General features: G+C 37.4%; 1 protein-coding gene across 4 annotated transcripts in view; it reads right to left on the bottom strand.

Annotated features, from left to right (window-relative positions):
• Positions 1–1,416: 1,416 nt before the first annotated feature.
• LOC124788334 (zinc finger protein OZF-like) overlaps positions 1,417–21,116 on the bottom strand; it is a 64,087-nt gene continuing 44,387 nt past the window's right edge. For all 4 annotated transcript variants that reach the window (XM_047255588.1, XM_047255586.1, XM_047255587.1 and 1 more), the window contains one exon: positions 1,417–3,932. In XM_047255588.1, coding sequence (XP_047111544.1) covers positions 3,270–3,932 — 663 coding nt within the window. In that variant the 3' untranslated portion in view covers positions 1,417–3,269. The remainder of the gene's footprint in view (positions 3,933–21,116) is intronic.

Below are 21,116 nucleotides of genomic sequence, written 5' to 3'. Positions count from 1 at the left end.
GGACTTCAATATAGCAGGAATGAAATACATTGAGATAACAGCCAGTGAAGTAGATCACACAACCACCTATTCAGACCTCCTCATACTTCATACTCTTAAGGAACAGGAGTCTGAAGATATCAAATTTTTTAAGTTTACAGATATCTTGAAGCAGCATACTGCAATGTTATTCTGACAGTTCTGTCTTCAGCAGAGCCTGTCTTTCAAGATAAAAACAAATACTGCATTTGTGTTAATTATTTGATATCTGACTTTATTAAATGAAATTTAATGACATTTTTAAACAAGTCCTTCTTCCCAAAACGTCTCGAGGTCATGTCACCATTTTCAACAATTCCATAGGTTTACAGTTTTTGTAACTCAGTGTGAAACTTTACCAAACGGTAGCAAAACATAACATTCTGAAGTTATATCTGAATTACACCTTTCAAAAATAAAGTTGTGGTTTCTGTTGTTTGCCATTTAATGGATTTAAGACACCTCAAAAATAAGCTTTTCAATCATCATTACAGAAAAATGCTTACATTACAGCTGTGAAAACTTCAAAACAAAAAATATCTTACAGGTGAAAGTTTGTTGTTGGTAACAAGGCAGTGACCTTTAAAAGTTATAACCCTTAATTTATAGCACATTCAGAAAAACTGCAGTTCAATGGCTAAACATGAGTGTACTCAAGCTAACAGAATGTAAGAGTTTGAGTGCATACTAACAAGATATTATGGTCACATTATTGCTAATGTTACTAGAATTGCAAGTTGCATAGTCAAAATATAAAACTACACAATTAATTACCTTTCAGACAATGGAAAGGAAAATAAAAATAAAAATCAACAAACAGCAATGAGTCACACCATAAGGAATATTGTGGCCTTGCCAAGAGAGAGACACATTTGCAAAAATCGACGATTCCACTCTGCACATAGGGAAACTTCTTCGCTCACTTCATTCTGATCCATCCACTCTTTTTTTTCCATTGGCTCCTGAGACAGAACTCATCTTTGTTCTCAGCTTGCATTTTACGGTACTAATTAAAACAATATTGCTGACACAATAGTATCTGACTGCATTGGAAAGCAGTATTTTTAATAGTTTATTTCTGTTAACAAAAGTTTCATCTGTAACTTCATCATCTGACAATTAAAATCTTTGGTAAAATTTGTTACAGTATTTCAATTACAAGTACTAATGTACAGAACCTGCCAGCAATGCTGAAACAGTTGATTTTTTTCATTTATTACAGTTCCACTCTTTTCTTTTACTTATGTTGCATAAATATTTATTTTTTTTATACAAAAACTATAATGGTACCATACTTTAAAGCTCAATTGTTTTGTAAAGTTGTCTTCCCTCTCCCCCCCCCTTCCTTCCTTCCTTCCCCCTCCACCCCCCCCCACCCCCCCCCTCACACATACACACACACATTCTTTTTTTTTTTTAAAACACCAAAATATTTTGTCATATGCATACAAGATGACGATAATGGTACATTGACTTGTCTGGCAAGATAGTAAACACATTAAAATATTAAATAAACACACAGAAAATTCTACACAATCAACATCAAAAGTCATTCCCATCTGCAAGTTAAAAACTTGATTAGGGAGAAGGGGCAAAAAATTCACACATTGTCTTTCTTCGGTCAGTACAACTGAACATTATTATACGATCTACTATGACAATAGTTCAAAAATACATTGTGTGAGCTGGACATAGTGTTAATTCTTGACAATTGGACCAAATTTTTAAACAGAACAATGCAGGAAGAGCAAATGTTTCATAATTTTTTCCTCCATTTTCAACACAAAATATCACACATAAGAATTTTTTGCCTGTGTGAGTGTTTGGGGAGTGCTGTTTGTGTTCCTGATTTTTCTTTTCTTTTTTTTTTTTTTTTCTTTCTTTTTTTTTTTGGTCATTCCCCTCACTGCCTGCAGCTATGCACTGATGGCAATTATTTCAGTTTGACAGCATGAGGTACGTGCAGTGCAAATTGGTATGTTGCCTGTGAGAGGTGTGAACGTTCTCAATTAGTTCAGGAGGAGTTATAGGAGGAGAAAGCCTCCCATTGTGGTGGTCCTAACAGATAAATACATGGTTTTGTATTTATCAGTTGTTTTTGACTATCTTTCACCACAGCACGAACTACAAATTTGTATCTGTCTTCCACGTCAGTGACTTTTCAGCTGCAAACATATAGTACCTCAGAGGGTTTTAAACTGTGACATGTATTGACACAAAATCTTTTGCAGCACCATTTGATAATGGCCTTAAGGGCTAAACTGCAATTATGAAATACATAATTTCTACAGTCAATGGCAAATATGATGTCCTTAAAAAAATAGGTTTCAAATGCCTAATCTTTGCACAGAGATACTATTATCTGCAGCAAATTTGATTATCATAAAAAACTGGAAATTCCAGTACAGGCTTCGTGTTGTATTTTAAGTTAGGAAGAAGGGGGGGGGGGGGGGAGAAGAAAAAAAATAATAATATCACTATCTAAATAAAGCAATTCCTGAGAGAATATAATTGATCCTCACCTTTCTGCATTATCTTCCTCTAGTAAAGAGATGGTTATCACAAAACTATTTTTGTAATTACTGTCTTACATTAAATGTTGTCCTGAAACTGTACACAAATAATAATTATATCTTACATTAAAAATTGAACTATTTCACTTGTTCAACATAACAATGAATTCTGCCACACAGTACAGTCCCAGTTTAAGGTAAAAACATGACGTGCTGGTTCTTTTTTATTTTATCAAGCATATTTTTATGCGCGTAGCCAACTTTGAGAAAAATTAAGAGAAGAATAAACATCTTGAATGCACACTGCAGCAGGCAAATCCACAAAGTCTACAGGCAGCTTTTATGTTAGATTAAATACAAAATATCTGACCCTAAAGATATTGAACACAATAAGCAGCTGATATACGAATCAGCACACAGCACTACCATCACAATAATCATATGTATTCTAGGCAATCATTTATAAAATTTGTTTTAATACACAAAATAGGCAAGCTGATGGCTAAAATCATTTTCTTGACATTCTCTGACTTTATGAAAATAATATAAAAATAAAACAAGATTAAAAATAATAGGATATATTTTAGTATAAAAAGATTATTTATATGTATTTATCTTTGTATTGGACATTGAAAAATAAACATTTCAGTCACAATAACAATGTTTGGTTTCATTTCATAAAAAAAATTTCCTCTTTATTTCTGTGATCGTGTATAAATACCTAACCAACCTGATACATTACGATGTGAGTTCTTCTAAGAGTGCTTCTGCAGATCTACCCTCCTTCTGAAACCTATCCATGAATCGTTTTGGTACTGTCCATTCCAAAAGAATCTCAACATTTTTTTTCAACCTCTCGCCTTCATCCATACCTTTGTCAGAACAGGGTTTTCTACCTGACATTTCAATTGATTCACACAGTACGTCATCAATGAGGCGCTCCCCGAAACCTAACTGCTCAAGCCTTTCAGATGTTGAGATCCTTTTTAGAAGTATTGCCAATAACATTCTCATTTTTGCTATCGGCATGGGAGGTACAAGTGATTTGTCCTTATCGTCACTGTCTTTTACTTTATCCAGAGAGTCACCACCGTCCTCACATGCATGGTTAACTTCTTCTGCTTTGCATGTCTGTTCATGTGTTTCCAAGTCATTTTTTGTCTTGAAAAACTCTCGGCAGCGAATACATAAGTAAGGTTTTGCTGTTTTATGAATACACAGCATGTGCTTTTTGAGATGAGGCAACTGAGCAAATGCTGCTGATGGGCAGAGAAGGCATTTGAATGGTTTCTCACCTGTATGTCTTCGAACATGCATCTTCAGAGCAGCTGAGTGTGCAAAGGCCTTTTTACACACTTTGCACTGATACGGCTTCTCCCCGCTATGAACACGTCCATGGACCTTGTAATGAGAAAATGTAGAAAAAAAGGTGAAATTGTTGTATGAGAAGTTAAAGAGTTGCAATTTTTCAATTGGAAACATTGTTACCAAAATGGTTTCAAAACAATCTGTTCAAAAAGTGGCAATATTTCCAACTGTCCAGCTGCAAAAAGAAAGTGATATTTAATAACTATGCTGTTGCCCACACAGTACAGTTTTTCACAGAAAACATAAATGCCTATATGTATCTTAATTTCGTAGACATTGTAGCACATTAATCACAGCAAAAACTCACAGTTAATCAGTTACATTTCCATTAAGTTTTTCCCGAATATTTCTCATAAATTATTTGAGGAATACTGAAGGGGTCAGATATGATTTCCATATTTGCCTGGAGCAGATAGCAGAAATGGTGGCAGTGGAGAGGGGAGGGAGAAAAAAAATGATAGCAGCAATTAAATGAATGCAACAAGCAGAATGGCTTGCCTATAAACATGTTGTTATCAAGAACATTTAATAATTGAACTGATTAATCACTCAAAATTCAAGATACTGACAGAACAGTACCCTTTTTCTGACATGAAATAAGAACAGGTGTATCCCACATATATGTCTCTAAAAGATAGTAGTATCAAATATTGCTTCAAGATGAAACACTATTATAAAACTGAAATCAAATTCAAAGACAGTACGTAGGATTCAAATTAGGCCGTTTAAGTGTCTACAATGTTACTGCCACTCTCCATAACAGTGCTATCAGTCTTCAGTGGAGACACTGAATCAAGATACTTGTTGCAGCTGCTGGGACATTTTTGATGGGCCTAAACTGGTTGCCTTTATGGTAAAACATTGCATGAGGTTGGTTGATTGGTAGGTTGTTTGGTTTATTTGTGGTGAGGGGACCAAACAGTGAGGTCCCATTGGATAAGGGGAGGAAGTTGGCCATGCCTTTTCACAGAGACTATCCCGGCCCTTGTATGAGAGACCTAAATGAAATCACATAAAGCCACACTTGTATGATAGGGTGGCTTAGGAAGGTATGAGTGTTTCTGGTACTCAAAAACTTCCTCGTCAATAACACAGTGTTGTTTGACAGGTCATCATGTTGAACAATGCATGATGGATTTCATGTAGATGAGCTAAGCTTTAGTCCCACATGACTGAGTACCTGAATGCAATATGCACATTTCATCAGCACAAACACCTTGTCAATGGCTCTTCTACAATTAAATACAGTGATAATACATTTTCTACATTCTTTCACTTCTTTTCCAGTTTGGTGAAGCTGCAGTGTGCCACTATTAACTATTCCTTTTTGTTTTTGGGTTGCACATGAGTACCCAGATTTCACTGTGATTATTATTCACTGAAGAAAACTGGGTCCAATTTTCATATGCTTTGATAATTAGCCAAAACTTCTTTCCAAATATTTGCACTAATTTTATTTACATTTAGAATCTCAGTAGCAATGTAATGCACACCCATTTTAGTCTCTCTAAGAATACTGAATATCATTCTGATTTTGAATCAAATTTCTTTCATACATTTTGATATGAGATTCCTTATTTTCGTTACACTGTCTTTCAACAGAACTTCACAATTCTTGCACAGTTTGTTCAAGGAGGAACACGCAAAGACGCATAAAAATGGAGCACTCAGTAGAACGAAAGTCCAGTGATCTCACTGGCCAATCCATTCCATAGTTATTATAATCCTTCAAATAGTGTCCAAACTGACCTTCTGTGGGTGCTTGAACATTATTGTTTTGAAGAATAACTTCTGCTCCTATTCCCATAAGTTTTATCTTTAACAATAATTAAACATGTCTTTGAAAAAAAAATTATATCCTGAAATTATCATTATTGTAAGATGCTACTTCCATATTTTGAATATTCTGGTGTTACATAGTCACAAAGAGCTACTAGAGTGAAATCTGATCAAAATCCACACTTGTACCTCTATATTTACACCTATGTGTCAAACAGTTGCAATGGGGAGTGTCATAAATTATTACTTGTCATTGTCCACATTCCATTCACAGATGCTGTGGAGATGAAAGGGATTGCTGTGACACTTCTGTTCTTGGTCCAATCCTTCTAATTTTACAATCAGAACCTCTGCACAATTTATAGGTATAGAAGATCAGTATGTTCTGTGAAGACGGATTTTCAAAATTTTATGATCAGTTTTTATGGTACTGCAGAGAAGGCCATGAAGCTTACTAAAATACATGCAATACTCTTGTGTATATGGGTCAAGTAATGTTAGATGCATTATAAGCCCATTTGCACAGCACATAAAGCTGCCTCTAAAATCAGAGTGCATCAAGAATCACTTGTCTTGCTTGACAAATTCTACAGGTGTCGCATGTTTCCTGCCATGTAGATTATATCACACCACTATTTTCAACCCTTATTGCAGATAAAGATCAGCCACATATGGAGGAACTTGGTCTCATATGGTCTGTCCAGTCAAAGATGCATCCAAATGAACTGTTACAGTTGCACCTGAGTGGTCTCCAATATAACTGTACAAAATATATTGTGACATGTGAAATTATATGTGACATGTGAAATTGTAGAGTCGAGGCCAGTGGTTGATTTCCTCGTGATAATCTTGGTTTTTGGGTTTTGGCCAATGTCCCAATAAGCTGATGTCACCAAGGAAGTAAATAAAATATCTGGCACTGAAGGACGAACTCTGGGGTAGTACCCAACTTGGTTAGCCCCAATACAGCCTACAAGAATTTAAACTTAACACTCTAATGTTAGCTGCTAACCAATTTTGTGTATTTTCATCTGGTAAAACAAAGTACGAGAAATCTTTTGCAAATATTCAGCAACTCTAAATGGTCAGCCATTACATCAAATATTCAGTGTAATAGTGTAATTTATTACATACCTGACAAACAGGATATTCAAATACACCTATTATTTATGATTCTATATCAAACTATAAAATGTTGCCCTTTTCCATCCATTCAAAGCAACTGTTGTTAAGTATGATGGTGGCAGTCTTGGGCACTCAACAGTATGGTTATCAGTGCCTTAGTTGAAAATGCAATTTATAAACCGAGCAAAGAAGTCTTTCTTTATAAGCAATGTTACTATGATGGTATCTTGTGGAAATAATTTGCAGCTTTTTTTCAGAATCTGTAACAATGTCAACATTTAGGAAGACATGAAGGGCTGCTCTTATGGGCCAGACCCATGGGGAGAACCAACCATGCACCACCCCACTAATGCGAACACTGTTCGACTCAATACTGTCTCAGACTAGGCCCTTTCACAACCTTGTCTATTATCACTAGGAAGTCCACGCTGAGGGACCAATTGTGTTAGAGATGGATGATTCAGCTCTTTATAATATTAAATGCTTTTCAACAAATAAGCAGCTTTTGCAAATATCAAACAACGTCAGAATTTGGCTGGGTGAGGACGGCCCGCTCTGGGAAAGGCCTGGAGTGAGAACAGGCTTCTGGACAACATTTCTGCAGCTCTCTTATTCCCTAAATCTCACCAGTCTTTCTCATCATCCCTCTTCTTTCCCCTTCAGCCCTTCTGTCAGAAGGAGCCACTGGCTCCAAATGCTTGCATACTTGACTAATAACCTCAGCAGTTGAGTCCCATAGTGCTCAGAGCCATTTGAGCTTGCATACTTCCTTAACTTTTACATGTGTGGGCAGATTTTTTTTTTATCTATTCAAATATAACTTCAAAAATTGGTTATTTATTAATTAGTGTAATTAGTTTCATGAAACTGTCTGACACTTAATGGTATCTAACATAATTAACTGACCCAATAAAACATATCTTTGTGCATTAAATACAGTTTTTCAATATTATTTAACAAATTTTTACACATAAAGACTTTACTTGAATCACAGATGTGGATATGTTAAACCTTCACCGTAGTAAAAACAGCTTCAAGTACATTTCTTATATATTTACTAAGTGTGCAGACAAGTTATCCAAAGTATTACACTAAGCAGGACTTAATTACCTGTGTTAAAATGTGCTATTAACATGCATATATCCTACAGAAAAAAGTAACTTATGTGATTGTTACTGAGAAACTATTATATGGAGACATCTGAATTCTCTTTCAATAAAATGTGAAGAAGCCCAAATTTCCGGTACAAAAAACCATGTGGGTTATTAGTTGAAGACAAAGCTGAAATAGAAATCATGCTGGAAGTTCCCGTGATGACCCTTCTGAAAGACCAAACTATGCCTAAAACTCATCTAAATTGACCTCCACCACTTAGCGAATACTGTTATGTATGAAGATTGAGTGGAACACCACAGTTAAACCACCAAACCCATATTGTGAAAATGTTCATCTTCTGTGAGTTCTCTGTGGTCACATTACTCACATGACGTGATGTCATTTCCTAATAATGATGATTTGTGGTAATATCACTACTGCATAGCCAACAGCAGTCATGAATGCAAAGTTTCATATCCACATCCCCATAATCCTATGTCTGCTGAAAAGAAATTTCTTTTGTAAGAGCCATGTAATTCAACAAATAAAAAGACTAAAATAAAAAAAAAAATACAATAGTTCTTTGAAGTAACACATTAGAAGGTACAGTTATTGTAGCGCTATCTCCTATTTCTAGGAGCTAGATAGATAGATAGAGAGAGAGAGAGAGAGAGAGAGAGAGAGAGAGAGAGGGCAGGGGGGGGGGGGGCGGCAGAGAGAAAATGTGAATATATATTGCACATTAGCATAATGTGAATATATATTGCACATTAGCATAACTAAGTTCATTTGAAAGTACGAATAATAATTAATACACAAACATTGCCTGAATATTCTGCAATGCATTATTTCAAAATACCCCCTTTTCAGATACCATACTTCCTAGGGACAAAAAGAGAGGCTGGAGCAGCAAAAGACATACAAGGTCTGTTCAAAAAATTCTGGAATATTTGTAATTTTGTGCCAATGGTGTGTTGGAGCGAAATGCAGTTGGCATCCCTGCATACACCTATGTTTAATGTGTAACTGCCAGAAGTTTCATTATTGTATGTCTATTAGGTATTGTTCAGTGCTCTATTGAATACAACATTGAGTCGCACAGCTCGCAAATTTCGAGGTGGCAGAGTTGCAGGAGCAACACAACTGCATTAAGTTTTGCACGAAACTCAATAAAACCTTCACAGAGAGAGACAAACTGATGCAGGAAGCCAACAGTGATGAGTGCTGAAGCTGTACTGGGTGTTACAAATGGTTCACATGGCTTAAAAATGGCTGCGCAGAAGTTAAAGATGACCAGCCTTCAGGACGCCCTTCAACATCTACCAACAATGCTCATGTCAGGAACGTCAATGAAATTGTGTGTGCCAATCGAAGACTGATTGTCCAAGAGACTGCACTAGAATGTAGCATTTCAGTTGTATCATGTCATGAAATTGTGACACAGCATCTTGGAATGCATCACACTGCCACCAAGTTCCTCCCACAGCTCATGAGTCAAGACCAGAAATACTGCCTCACAATCTGTGAAGAGCTTTTGGATCATGCAAATGAGAATGAGATGTTCCTTAAGAGAATTGTAAATGGTGATGAGATGTGGGTCTACAGTTATTGATGTTGAGACAAAGATTCAATCTCCACAATGGATCAAGAAAGGTTCTTCAAGGAAAAAAAAAAAAAAATCTCAGCAGGTCAGGTCAAATGCCAAAGTCACGCTGATAGTTTTCTGTGACTTTGAAGGATTAGTTCATAAAGAACCATTGCACAAGGACAAAGTGTTAATCAATGGTACTATCGGGAATGTTGCGATGCCTGCGAGAAAATATGAGAAGGAAATGGCCTAAAATGTAGTGAGACAAGTCATGGCTCTTGTGTCACAATGATGTACCCACACATTCATCCCTTTGGCATTTGACTACTGCACAAAAAAATGAAATCACTGTACTGCCTCATCCTCTGTACCCTCCAGACGTGGACCCTGAGGACCTTTTTTTTTTTTTAATTTCCATGAAAACCCCTTTGAAAGGCTGAAGATTTGCAATGATAGACGAGATAACAGAAAATCTGCAGACGGGACTTTGCACATTCCAGCAAGAGTCATACCAAGCCTGCTTCTAGAAATGAAGACTGCATCAAGAGTGGTGCATCAATTGTGGAGGAGAGTATTTCGAAAGAGGCCATGCACAATAAGTAGAAGGTAAGTGCAGAAAAATTTTGTGGACAAAGTTCCAGAATTTTTTGAACAGACCTCGTGTATCGCTGAAAATGTGAACGACACCAAACTACACTATTTTAGATAAATATTAAATTCCTTTTTCAATTATTACCTTTATGTCTATAACAATTAAACAACTAAATAATAGAAGACTAAAAACATGCTATTTTTGTAGTCAAGTAGTTCATAAGATTGCAGTGATTTAAATCAATAACTCAAAACTAATAATTTAACACATACATTCATAACATTTTCTTTTAAGTTCTGCTCCACAGCTTTTATAACATGCATTTTGATGAGAAACAACCATAAATGTCAAAGCTAGCCACAGAAAAACAAAAATTTTTAGCAGCTTTATGGTGGTGTCACATTAAAAAATACTAAATTCATAATAGATATTCAGCAAAGAACTGTTCAGAAATGAAGCTATTACAGTTACAAGATTATTTTTTGTCCCATTATTCTTGGACGGACACACACACACACACACACACACACACACACACACATGCACACACACACACACACACACACACACACACACACACACACACACACACACACACACACCTTCATGCTTATTTGTATTTACTTTATCAAATGACAGTGACTGACTGAATAAAGAACCAAGACAGCAAACACTTTTTAGAAAACTCAGTCGCAAGTGAATTTTGTTGTTGTTGTGGTCATCAGTCCTGAGACTGGTTTGATGCAGCTCTCCATGCTACTCTATCCTGTGCAAGCTTCTTCATCTCCCAGTACCTACTGCAACCTACATCCTTCTGAATCTGCTTAGTGTATTCATCTCTTGGTCTCCCCCTACGATTTTTACCCTCCACGCTGCCCTCCAATACTAAATTGGTGATCCCTTGATGCCTCAGAACATGTCCTACCAACCGATCCCTTCTTCTGGTCAAGTTGTGCCACAAACTTCTCTTCTCCCCAATCCTATTCAATACTTCCTCATTAGTTATGTGATCTACCCATCTAATCTTCAGCATTCTTCTGTAGCACCACATTTCGAAAGCTTCTATTCTCTTCTTGTCCAAACTATTTACCATCCATGTTTCACTTCCATACATGGCTACACTCCATACAAATACTTTCAGAAATGACTTCCTGACACTTAAATCTATACTCGATGTTAACAAATTTCTCTTCTTCAGAAACGCTTTCCTTGCCATTGCCAGTCTACATTTTATATCCTCTCTACTTCAACCATCGTCAGTTATTTTGCTCCCCAAATAGCAAAACTCCTTTACTACTTTAAGTGTCTCATTTCCTAATCTAATACCCTCAATATCACCCGACTTAATTCGACTACATTCCATTATCCTTGTTTTTTTTTTTTTATGTTCATCTTATATCCTCCCTTCAAGACACCATCCATTCCGTTCAACTGCTTTTCCAAGTCCATTGCTGTCCCTGACAGAATTACAATGTCATCGGTGAACCTCAAAGTTTTTATTTCTTCTCCATGGATTTTAATACCTACTCTGAATTTTTCTTTTGTTTCCTTTACTGCTTGCTCAATATACAGATTGAATAACATCGAGGAGAGGCTACAACCCTGTCTTACTCCCTTCCCAACCACTGCTTCCCTTTCATGTCCCTCGACTCTTATAACTGCCATCTGGTTTCTGTACAAATTGTAAATAGCCTTTCGCTCCCTGTATTTTACCCCTGCCACCTTTAGAATTTGAAAGAGAGTATTCCAGTCAACATTGTCAAAAGCTTTCTCTAAGTCTACAAATGCTAGAAATGTAGGTTTGCCTTTCCTTAATCTTTCTTCTACTAAGATAAGTCGTAAGGTCAGTATTGCCTCACGTGTTCCAGTATATCTACGGAATCCAAACTGGTCTTCCCCGAGGTCGGCTTCTACTAGTTTTTCCATTCGTCTGTAAAGAATTCGTGTTAGTATTTTGCAGCTGTGGCTTATTAAACTGATTGTTCGGTAATTTTCACATCTGTCAACACCTGCTTTCTTTGGGATTGGAATTATTATATTCTTCTTGAAGTCTGAGGGTATTTCGCCTGTTTCATACATCTTGCTCACCAGATGGTCGAGTTTTGACAGGACTGGCTCTCCCAAGGACATCAGTAGTTCCAATGGAATGTTGTCTACTCCGGGGGCCTTGTTTCGACTCAGGTCTTTCAGTGCTCTGTGAAACTCTTCACGCAGTATCGTATCTCCCATTTCATCTTCATCTACATCCTCTTCCATTTCCATAATATTGTCCTCAATTGCATCACCCTTGTATAGACCATCTATATACTCCTTCCACCTTTCTGCTTTCCCTTCTTTGCTTAGAACTGGGTTTCCATCTGAGCTCTTGATGTTCATACAAGTCGTTCTCTTATCTCCAAAGGTCTCTTTAATTTTCCTGTAGGCAGTATCTATCTTACCCCTCGTGAGATACGCCTCTACATCCTTACATTTGTCCTCTAGCCATCCCTGCTTAACCATTTTGCACTTCCTGTCGATCTCATTTTTGAGACGTTTATATTCCTTTTTGCCTACTTCATTTACTGCATTTTTATCTTTTCTCCTTTCATCAATTAAATTCAATATTTCTTCTGTTACCCAAGGATTTCTACTAGCCCTCGTCTTTTTACCTACTTGATCCTCTGCTGCCTTCACTACTTCATCCCTCAAAGCTACCCATTCTTCTTCTACTGTATTTCTTTCCCCCATTCCTGTCAATTGTTCCCTTATGCTCTCCCTGAAACTCTGTACAATCTCTGGTTCTTTCAGTTTATCCAGGTCCCATCTCCTTAAATTCCCACCTTTTTGCAGTTTCTTCAGTTTTAATCTACAGGTCATAACCAATAGATTGTGGTCCGAATCCACATCTGCCCCCGGAAATGTCTTACAATTTAAAACCTGGTTCCTAAATCTCTGTCTTACCATTATATAATCTATCTGATACCTTTTCGTGTCTCCAGGTTTCTTCCATGTATACAACCTTCTTTCATGATTCTTAAACCAAGTGTTAGCTATGATTAAGTTGTGCTCTGTGCAAAATTCTAGCAGGCGGCTTCCTCTTTCATTTCTTAGCCCCAATCCATATTCACCTACTACGTTTCCTTCTCTCCCTTTTCCTACACTCGAATTCCAGTCACCCGTGACTATTAAATTTTCGTCTCCCTTCGCTATCTGAATAATTTCTTTTATTTCATCATACATTTCTTCAATTTCTTCATCATCTGCAGAGCTAGTTGGCATATAAACTTGTACTACTGTAGTAGGTGTGGGCTTCGTATCTATCTTGGCCACAATAATGCGTTCACTATGCTGTTTGTAGTAGCTTACCCGCATTCCTATTTTCCTATTCATTATTAAACCTACTGCTGCATTACCCCTATTTGACTTTGTGTTTATAACCCTGTAGTCACCCGACCAGAAGTCTTGTTCCTCCTGCCACCGAACTTCACTAATTCCCACTATATCTAACTTTAACCTATCCATTTCCCTCTTTAAATTTTCGAACCTACCTGCCCGATTAAGGGATCTGACATTCCACGCTCCGATCCGTAGAACGCCAGTTTTCTTTCTCCTGATAATGACATCCTCGTGAGTAGTCCCTGCCCGGAGATCCGAATGGGGGACTATTTTACCTCCGGAATATTTTACCCAAGAGGACGCCATCATCATTTAATCATACAGTAAAGCTGCATGCCCTCGGGAAAAATTACGGCCGTAGTTTCCCCTTGCTTTCAGCCGTTCGCAGTACCAGCACAGCAAGGCCGTTTTGGTTATTGTTACAAGGCCAGATCAGTCAATCAACCAGATTGTTGCTCTTGCAACTACTGAAAAGGCTGCTGCCCCTCTTCAGGAACCACACGTTTGTCTGGCCTCTCAACGGATACCCCTCCGTTGTGGTTGTACCTACGGTACGGCTATCTGTATCGCTGAGGCACGCAAGCCTCCCCACCAACGGCAAGGTCCATGGTTCATGGGGAGTGAATATCAGTACTTATATCCAGGGGCAACTCAAATGGAAAGAAAGGGCAGAACGTAAGGGTTTAATATCTCATCAAAAACTAAGTCCATTCAAATTATCCTGGACCTGGAATGTACTTAAAACAAGTCCTATGCAATAAACAAGAAAATAAGAAGCAAGGCTGCACAGAAACTGTGACTAATGAAATATTGTGTGTGTGCAATCACAAGCATCTATATGATACAAAGGTCACATGATAATCTAACAGGACAGACCATACCATAGCTCGGAACCATGAACATCAACAAGGAAATGAGTATCAACTGCAGCCGGTTGCCAACGTGCAGGCGCATCACCCCAGCAGAAGTTGTCACCCCCGTTTCATCAAACTTCCGCATGTCAATGCGCTCAGGCTGGCCATCAGGAATGTTCTACGGATTGACTCACTGCCACATGACAACAGCTGCTTTGGTCATTGCCTCTTTTCCAAGAACATTGCATGCAACACACAAATGCAACCACTACCAAGAAGTCAGCCAAGAACAGATGCATTTAAACCCCTCCTGACCAACCCTCATCATTGAACAGCTGTGCAGTAATGTGATGTCCAGCCTGTGTTGTTCAAAATGCCATATCGATGGTGTGGCCAACTCTGCAATCACCAGGCTTTAAACCTCTGCCTGCCACTTAGAGCATTCAGGTAAACAGGCACCTCAGCATTCCACCACTTTTACAGAACTCTGAAAAGGGGCATCCGAGCCATTCATCCCCCCCCTCCCCCCTACTGCTGAGGTATCAAAAAAGAACTTCCCTTGACGTAGCAGCCACATTGGAGAGACACACACTCAGCACTGTCACCTATTGACACCAGGCCAGAGATGCTGTGACACTGACATTAGCAGCTTCAAAGTCCAACGACTGCAAACAAACAGTAATAAAGAAATACTTTATCTATGAACTGTCTTCTTTGCTTGCTCCTGTATCCATCTTTGGTAGAGAACAGCTGCCCACACCTGCCATCTCAAAAATCCTGTAATAATTGCCAACAGAAGTGTGTCTCACCCCAGCAATCTTGTTTTAATTCAGTAGGCTACATGTTAACTGGTGACAAAACATTTACACTTAAAGGAAAATAATCCTCTCAATCTGATTTTATAGTCTCTCCATGTAATAGAAAGATAAAAAAAGTGACAGTTCAGTCATCTCTTAATAATCAACAGTCAACAACATTCCTTGTGGGCCCAACACAGTCTGACTCCTGGAACAACATATAAAATAAAATCAATCAAATCATTAGATTCATTGTTTGTATCCTCTTATACTTAATTTCTAACCCTGTTAACTACACTGAGGAAAGTGGCACAATCTACACATAATACTGAATTCCCCCACCATGTTTTTCGGGCTGTGTGTGAAAGCTAAACTCAGAAACTACAACAGGGATTTAGATATGGTTTGTGCTAACAGATGACTGATTTATGAAAAATGTTTGTGTATTACTTTTTACCACTATGTCAGAGAAGTCATCTGCCTGTGTGAAGCCAAAGCAAGTCCCTAGTATTTAAGATATCAACCTTACATTCAGAAGGAACAAGTGTCAAATCCCCATCCATACATCTAGATTAGGTTTATAGTTGTTTCTCGAACTGCTAAATGTGGATTTAAGTGGACAATATCTTGATCCATCATTGTCCAGTCAGAGCATGTTCCCTGTCTACAATGGCATTGTCATTAAACCTTAACCTGCCTTCCCATTAATTTTGTTATTCTTTGCTTATTTAATGTCTCACTTACTCATGAATTCCTTTCTTGTGCCAGGCAATCTTTTTTTTTTTTTTTTTTTTTTTTTTTTTTTTTTTTTTTTTTTTTTTTTTGGGGGGGGGGGGGTGTGTTTGATTACAGACCAGTATAACCTAAATCATACACAGAATGTGAAAACGAAGTTAAAGTTACTAGATAATATTGGGAACATTAAAACATAAATTTTACTGTTAGAAAAGAAATATTTCCAGTTTGATGTTTTAAAATATAAGTGCTACTCATTGACAGGGGACAAAAAAGGTGCAGATTTTATATGAAACGCAAACCAAACATACTCCACAACTAGATAATCCCTTGTGGTGAGCGAAAAATGTACAAATGTGCTAGTAAGTTGTTAAGAATAGCACTTCAAGGGTAAACTGCAGGAGTTTCATTTTCCTTGTACAAGACTGGAAAAGTGCACAATGTTGTCTCATGAATGTGCTGAGAGGCTTGAAATGCATATGAGAGTTATCATGCTCTTCCTGAAAATGTGTTTCTAACTACAGAAATTGATTATCTGCTGGGACATGTAGTAAAACTACCAAATTAGAATTCTAAGAAGTTATATCTCTGATGTGTAAACATTAACCCTTTAACTGCTCTGGACATGTTAACGTGCGCGCCTTTGTACCTGTCCCTGTGTGCTCTGAACGTGTTTAGGCACACCTCCAGTCCTTCTACCTGGTACTCTGAACCTGTCTACTCGTAGACACGTTCAGAGTACCAGGTAGAAGGACTGGTGGTGCACGTAAACACGCTCAGAGCACGCGGGGACAGGTACAAAGGCGCACTCGTTATATATATAAAGGTGGGCGGCAGTGGCACTGAAATTTGTAGGCCTGTGCAAAATGGATTTCACTTCCATAATATGCTTGAAAAAGTAAATATAAGCGAATTGGTTTGCAAAAGAAGACCCGTAATTGGACTGATATATTGGTATAACATTTTTTCCCAAAGTTATATAAAGCAGTGCAATAACACAGTAAGGTGGTGACAAAATACTATTGTGCAATGGAAGATGAGAGCCAGTATTATTAAGTGCACATTTCCATTGGAAGTATGATTTGCACTTGGTGTAGTTCAGGCCAAAAAAAATGGCAGTGAGTTCTAAAGACAAAGTGATGCTCTTGGGGAGTTTCAATAACATTTACTGTAGCAATAGGTAAGAGACAGCAAAAATTTTTGAAAAGACAATTTGTACCACACTAATCTAATTGTTCAGAACACCAATAAAAGAAATGACCTCCTCACCAGGTCCTGTACATAAATTTAATAATGGCTTAGAGAGAACTGAAAACTGTCATCCAATCAGCGTGAGAATTATTGCACAATAAGTTTGAGAGCTCATGCATCCAAGTTGCTGACTACATCAATATACAAAAAAACGGAAAAAGTAATTGGGAAACTGTAACACAATGATCAGTTTGCCTTTAGGAAAGGTAAAGTCACCAGAGAGGTAGTTCTGGCATTACACTTGAAAACTCAAAAATGTTTTGTAGGATTTGTCACCCTAGAAAAAGCATTTGATGATGTAATGTGGTGTAAGATGTTGATAATTCTCAGAAAAATGAGTGTACACTATAAGAACAAAAGAGTAATATAAAGTAAGTACAAGAAAACAATAGGAAATAACATGAATGCCAAACTAAGAGAGAAGCTCTTGGATTAAAAAGTGTGTAAGGCAGTAATGCAGTCTCTCTCTATCTCCTACTGTTCAACCTGTAAACCAAAGCAGCAAAACAGAAATAAAAGAAGTGTCCAAGAATGGGATTAAAACAGGGTGCCAGGATACCAATGACAAAATTTGCAGATGACAAATGAAGGGTATGGGGAAAGACAATGGTAAACCTCAAACTTGAATTTTTCAAAGCAAGTATGGTAAGGCAATGGTAACCATGACCTACGCTAGGTGGTGTAACGAGTTCATCTTATTGATGACAGATGGCAGCGCTATGTTGATTTCTTTCTGTGGGAGCCCACAAACGCTGGTGAGAAACAATAGTAACCCACAAATTCAAAATGGAGGCAGCAGCACATTGCAGTGAGGGAAGTTATGATATTTTTTTATAATTTTAAGGGAATTGTGTGGAGATTCCATTGATTCTGATTATTTTGATGATGAAATTAATGATCCAGATTTCAATTTAAATGAGGAGATAGAAGATTCTACTTATATTAATTCTACTGCAAGTCAAGTAAGTTTTGTTTTCCACATCATGTTGTTATTTGCTGGTTACCATTACCTTTGTGCTAGCTAGTTAGGCTACGTATTTTATTTCCATATTCAACCTTTTTACAAGATCTTGATATGAAGATAGAGTCAACACGTCTTAACGCAACTACATTGTGTTCTGTAAATCATGCGATGTTTACAAAAAGAAATATTCTCGTATTTGCAGGTTACTATTTTACTCATCTTATCATTAATGAGGTTACCATTTTATTGGTTAACAGCACTTTTTTAATATTACACTAACCATATAAATTTTTTTTTTCATAGAATGAAGAGGATCGAACCAAACTGACACTGGGAATAAAGACATCATAATGAAAACACTGAGAAAAAGAAAAAAAAGCTAGTGAACAAACAACAACAGAAGAAACTTGCAAGGAATAGTGGACTTGAATATACTACAAAAGAAGGTACAGTGATCCAGGTGAGAAATTTAGTTGGCACTTCCTGTAGATGTTTTGAACGGATTGGGGAGAAGCTTATACAGAGTATAAACAAGTCATTCTGGAACACTGGGGTCTTCAATAAACAAAATGCTTATTTCTTTGGTTCCATGCGGCTAGAACCCATAAAAAGAAGATACAGAGGCAATGAAATTAGCAGGCGTAACAACGCTGTACGATTCAGTGTTATAAAAGATGGTTGAAGCACTGATGTCTGTAAAGTTGCATTTTTAAGCATCTATGATTTGTAGCACAACAGAGGTAGAGTAGAAAACATACAATCCAAAATGCGAACAGGGGATACTACTCGACCAGAAGATAGAAGAGGCAAAAACAAGAACAAACGACGTGCCTACTCAGAGGAAGATGTGCAATTAGTCAAAAAACATATAGAAGGTATCCCAAAATACAAAAGTCACTACAGTAGGAAAGATAATGGTGAAAAATCCTGTGTGTCGATGGAATATTCCATACAAAGTTGCTACAACCATTATAAAGATGAATACTGTCCCGATATCAAAGTGAAGCCTCTATCTTTTGGTTAAGTATCATCACATTTTGATTCAAGATTTCTACATTTAATTCAAACTGCCAAAATCAGCAAATCAGATACTTGCCCAACGTGCGATTCAAATGAAATTCAACTGATAGAAGCAAAAAATGACCTGGAAAAATTAAGAGAAATAAATATACAGAAGAAGTTACATCTCAGAAACGTCCAGGCACGTCAAGATAAAGACATTCATGTAATAACTTTTGATCTACAACAGGCATTGCCCACTCCTAAACTCTCTAAGGTCCAATGTTCTATAAGAGTTAACTGTGGACATATAACTTCAGCATTCATCCTTGTAATTTGTCACCAGGTCATTTCTTTGTATGGGATGAAACAGTAGCATCAAGGGGTTCGGAGGAAATAGGCAGCTGCTTACTGAAGTATTCTGAAGATAACAATATACGAGGGAATAAGTTGATTGCAATTTCAGGCAACTGCATTGGGCAAAACAAAAACTGGAATTGTGTTTGTTCGGATGCTGCTTGTATCAAAAAGAAGATTTTCCACCATTGAGCACCACTTCCCACTTCCTGGACATTCCCTGTTGCCAAGCGAAAGAGATTTTTCTGTTGTGGAGCAGTATGTTCGCAGGCTTGTGCAGTTTGTATATGCCCGTCAAGAATGGTTGGAAATCCTGAAGAAGTGTGACCAAAAGCGACCAGTTTGGGTCCATGTTCTGTCATCAGAAGATTTTGTATGCATCAGTGACATGAGTTCTACATTTAGTCAAAAGAATATCGCAGTAGAAGGCAACAAGGTGTTATTGCGAGATGCTGTAAGGCTCCTCTTCGATGCAAATGATCCAGGAATCTTGTTCATATCAAATACATTTCATCGGAAAGACTGGTGGAAAGTCAGTTTACACAAACAAGGTCGCCCTATAACCTTATAAGGAACCAGTCTTCAAAAGAAGTATCCTGCGTCAGTTCCAATTGACTCGAAGAAGAAACAAGACCTCATATGTGCACTGAACTGGATACCACCCATTTATCACAAATTCTACAAAGCAATAAAAACTAAGAAGACATCTACAAATGAGGATGAGCATGTAGATGCATCTGCGGACGAAATTTGAAAATTTTCAGGTGTCCTGTGTTTGTTGCAGGAAAATAATGGTATGCCACATAATAGAGTGTGTATCAAAGAAAGACTAAAGTACTGAGGAATCACAGAAATGAGATTTGCAACAAACATAGTAGGAAAATTGGGGACCGCACAGTAAGCAAAGTGAAGGATTTCAGTCACCTTGGAAGGAAAATAACACATGACAGACAAAGCAAAGATCGCTTAAGAAGTGGACTAGCTCAGTCTAAGCAAATGTTTCTTGCTGAAATAAGCGTACAAGTATCAAACATAGGCCTTAATTTGAGAAAGGGATTTCTGAGAATGTCTGGAGCACAGCATTGCATGGCAATGAATCTTGTACTGTGAAAAAATGGAAAAGAAGAGAACTGAAGAATTTGGAATGTTGAAAAACAAGTGGACTGACAAGATAAAAATTGAGGAGGTTCCCCACAAGATCAATGAGAAATGGAATATGTGGGAAACACTGACTAGAAGCAGAGATAGGACGATATGGTGTGTGTTAAGACATCAGAGGATAACTTACTCGGTACTGGAGGGAGCTGTAGAGGGCAAAAGTTGAAGAAGACAGAGGTTGGAAATCTACCAAAAAAATAATTAAGGATGTGGGAAGTTAAGTACTGAGACGAAGAGAATGGCACAGGAGTTAAAATGGTTGCATGCATTATCAAACCATTCAGATGACTAATTACTCGAAAAAAAGTGATGTTTTCAAATACAGGTAACCTGAACAAAGGAGATTGTACAATCATGTCAATATTAGTGGTAAGAAACAAATAACATTTAACATCAAGTTGGTGCATAAATCTGTAGCATTTTTCAATTAGTTTAATAAAATCATCTGATAGGTGTAACAGGGACTCTAAGTCATCAATAATACATTCTCCTCCGCTATTTACAAGTTTGCCAACACTGACATAACTTTTCCATTCTGCAGCTGTAGA

Source organism: Schistocerca piceifrons, chromosome 3 (genome assembly GCF_021461385.2).
Source record: "Schistocerca piceifrons isolate TAMUIC-IGC-003096 chromosome 3, iqSchPice1.1, whole genome shotgun sequence".
NCBI classification, from domain to species: Eukaryota; Metazoa; Arthropoda; class Insecta; order Orthoptera; family Acrididae; genus Schistocerca; species Schistocerca piceifrons.
The sequence above is the reverse complement of the archived record's forward strand: the minus strand, read 5'-3'. Positions and strand labels throughout refer to the sequence as shown.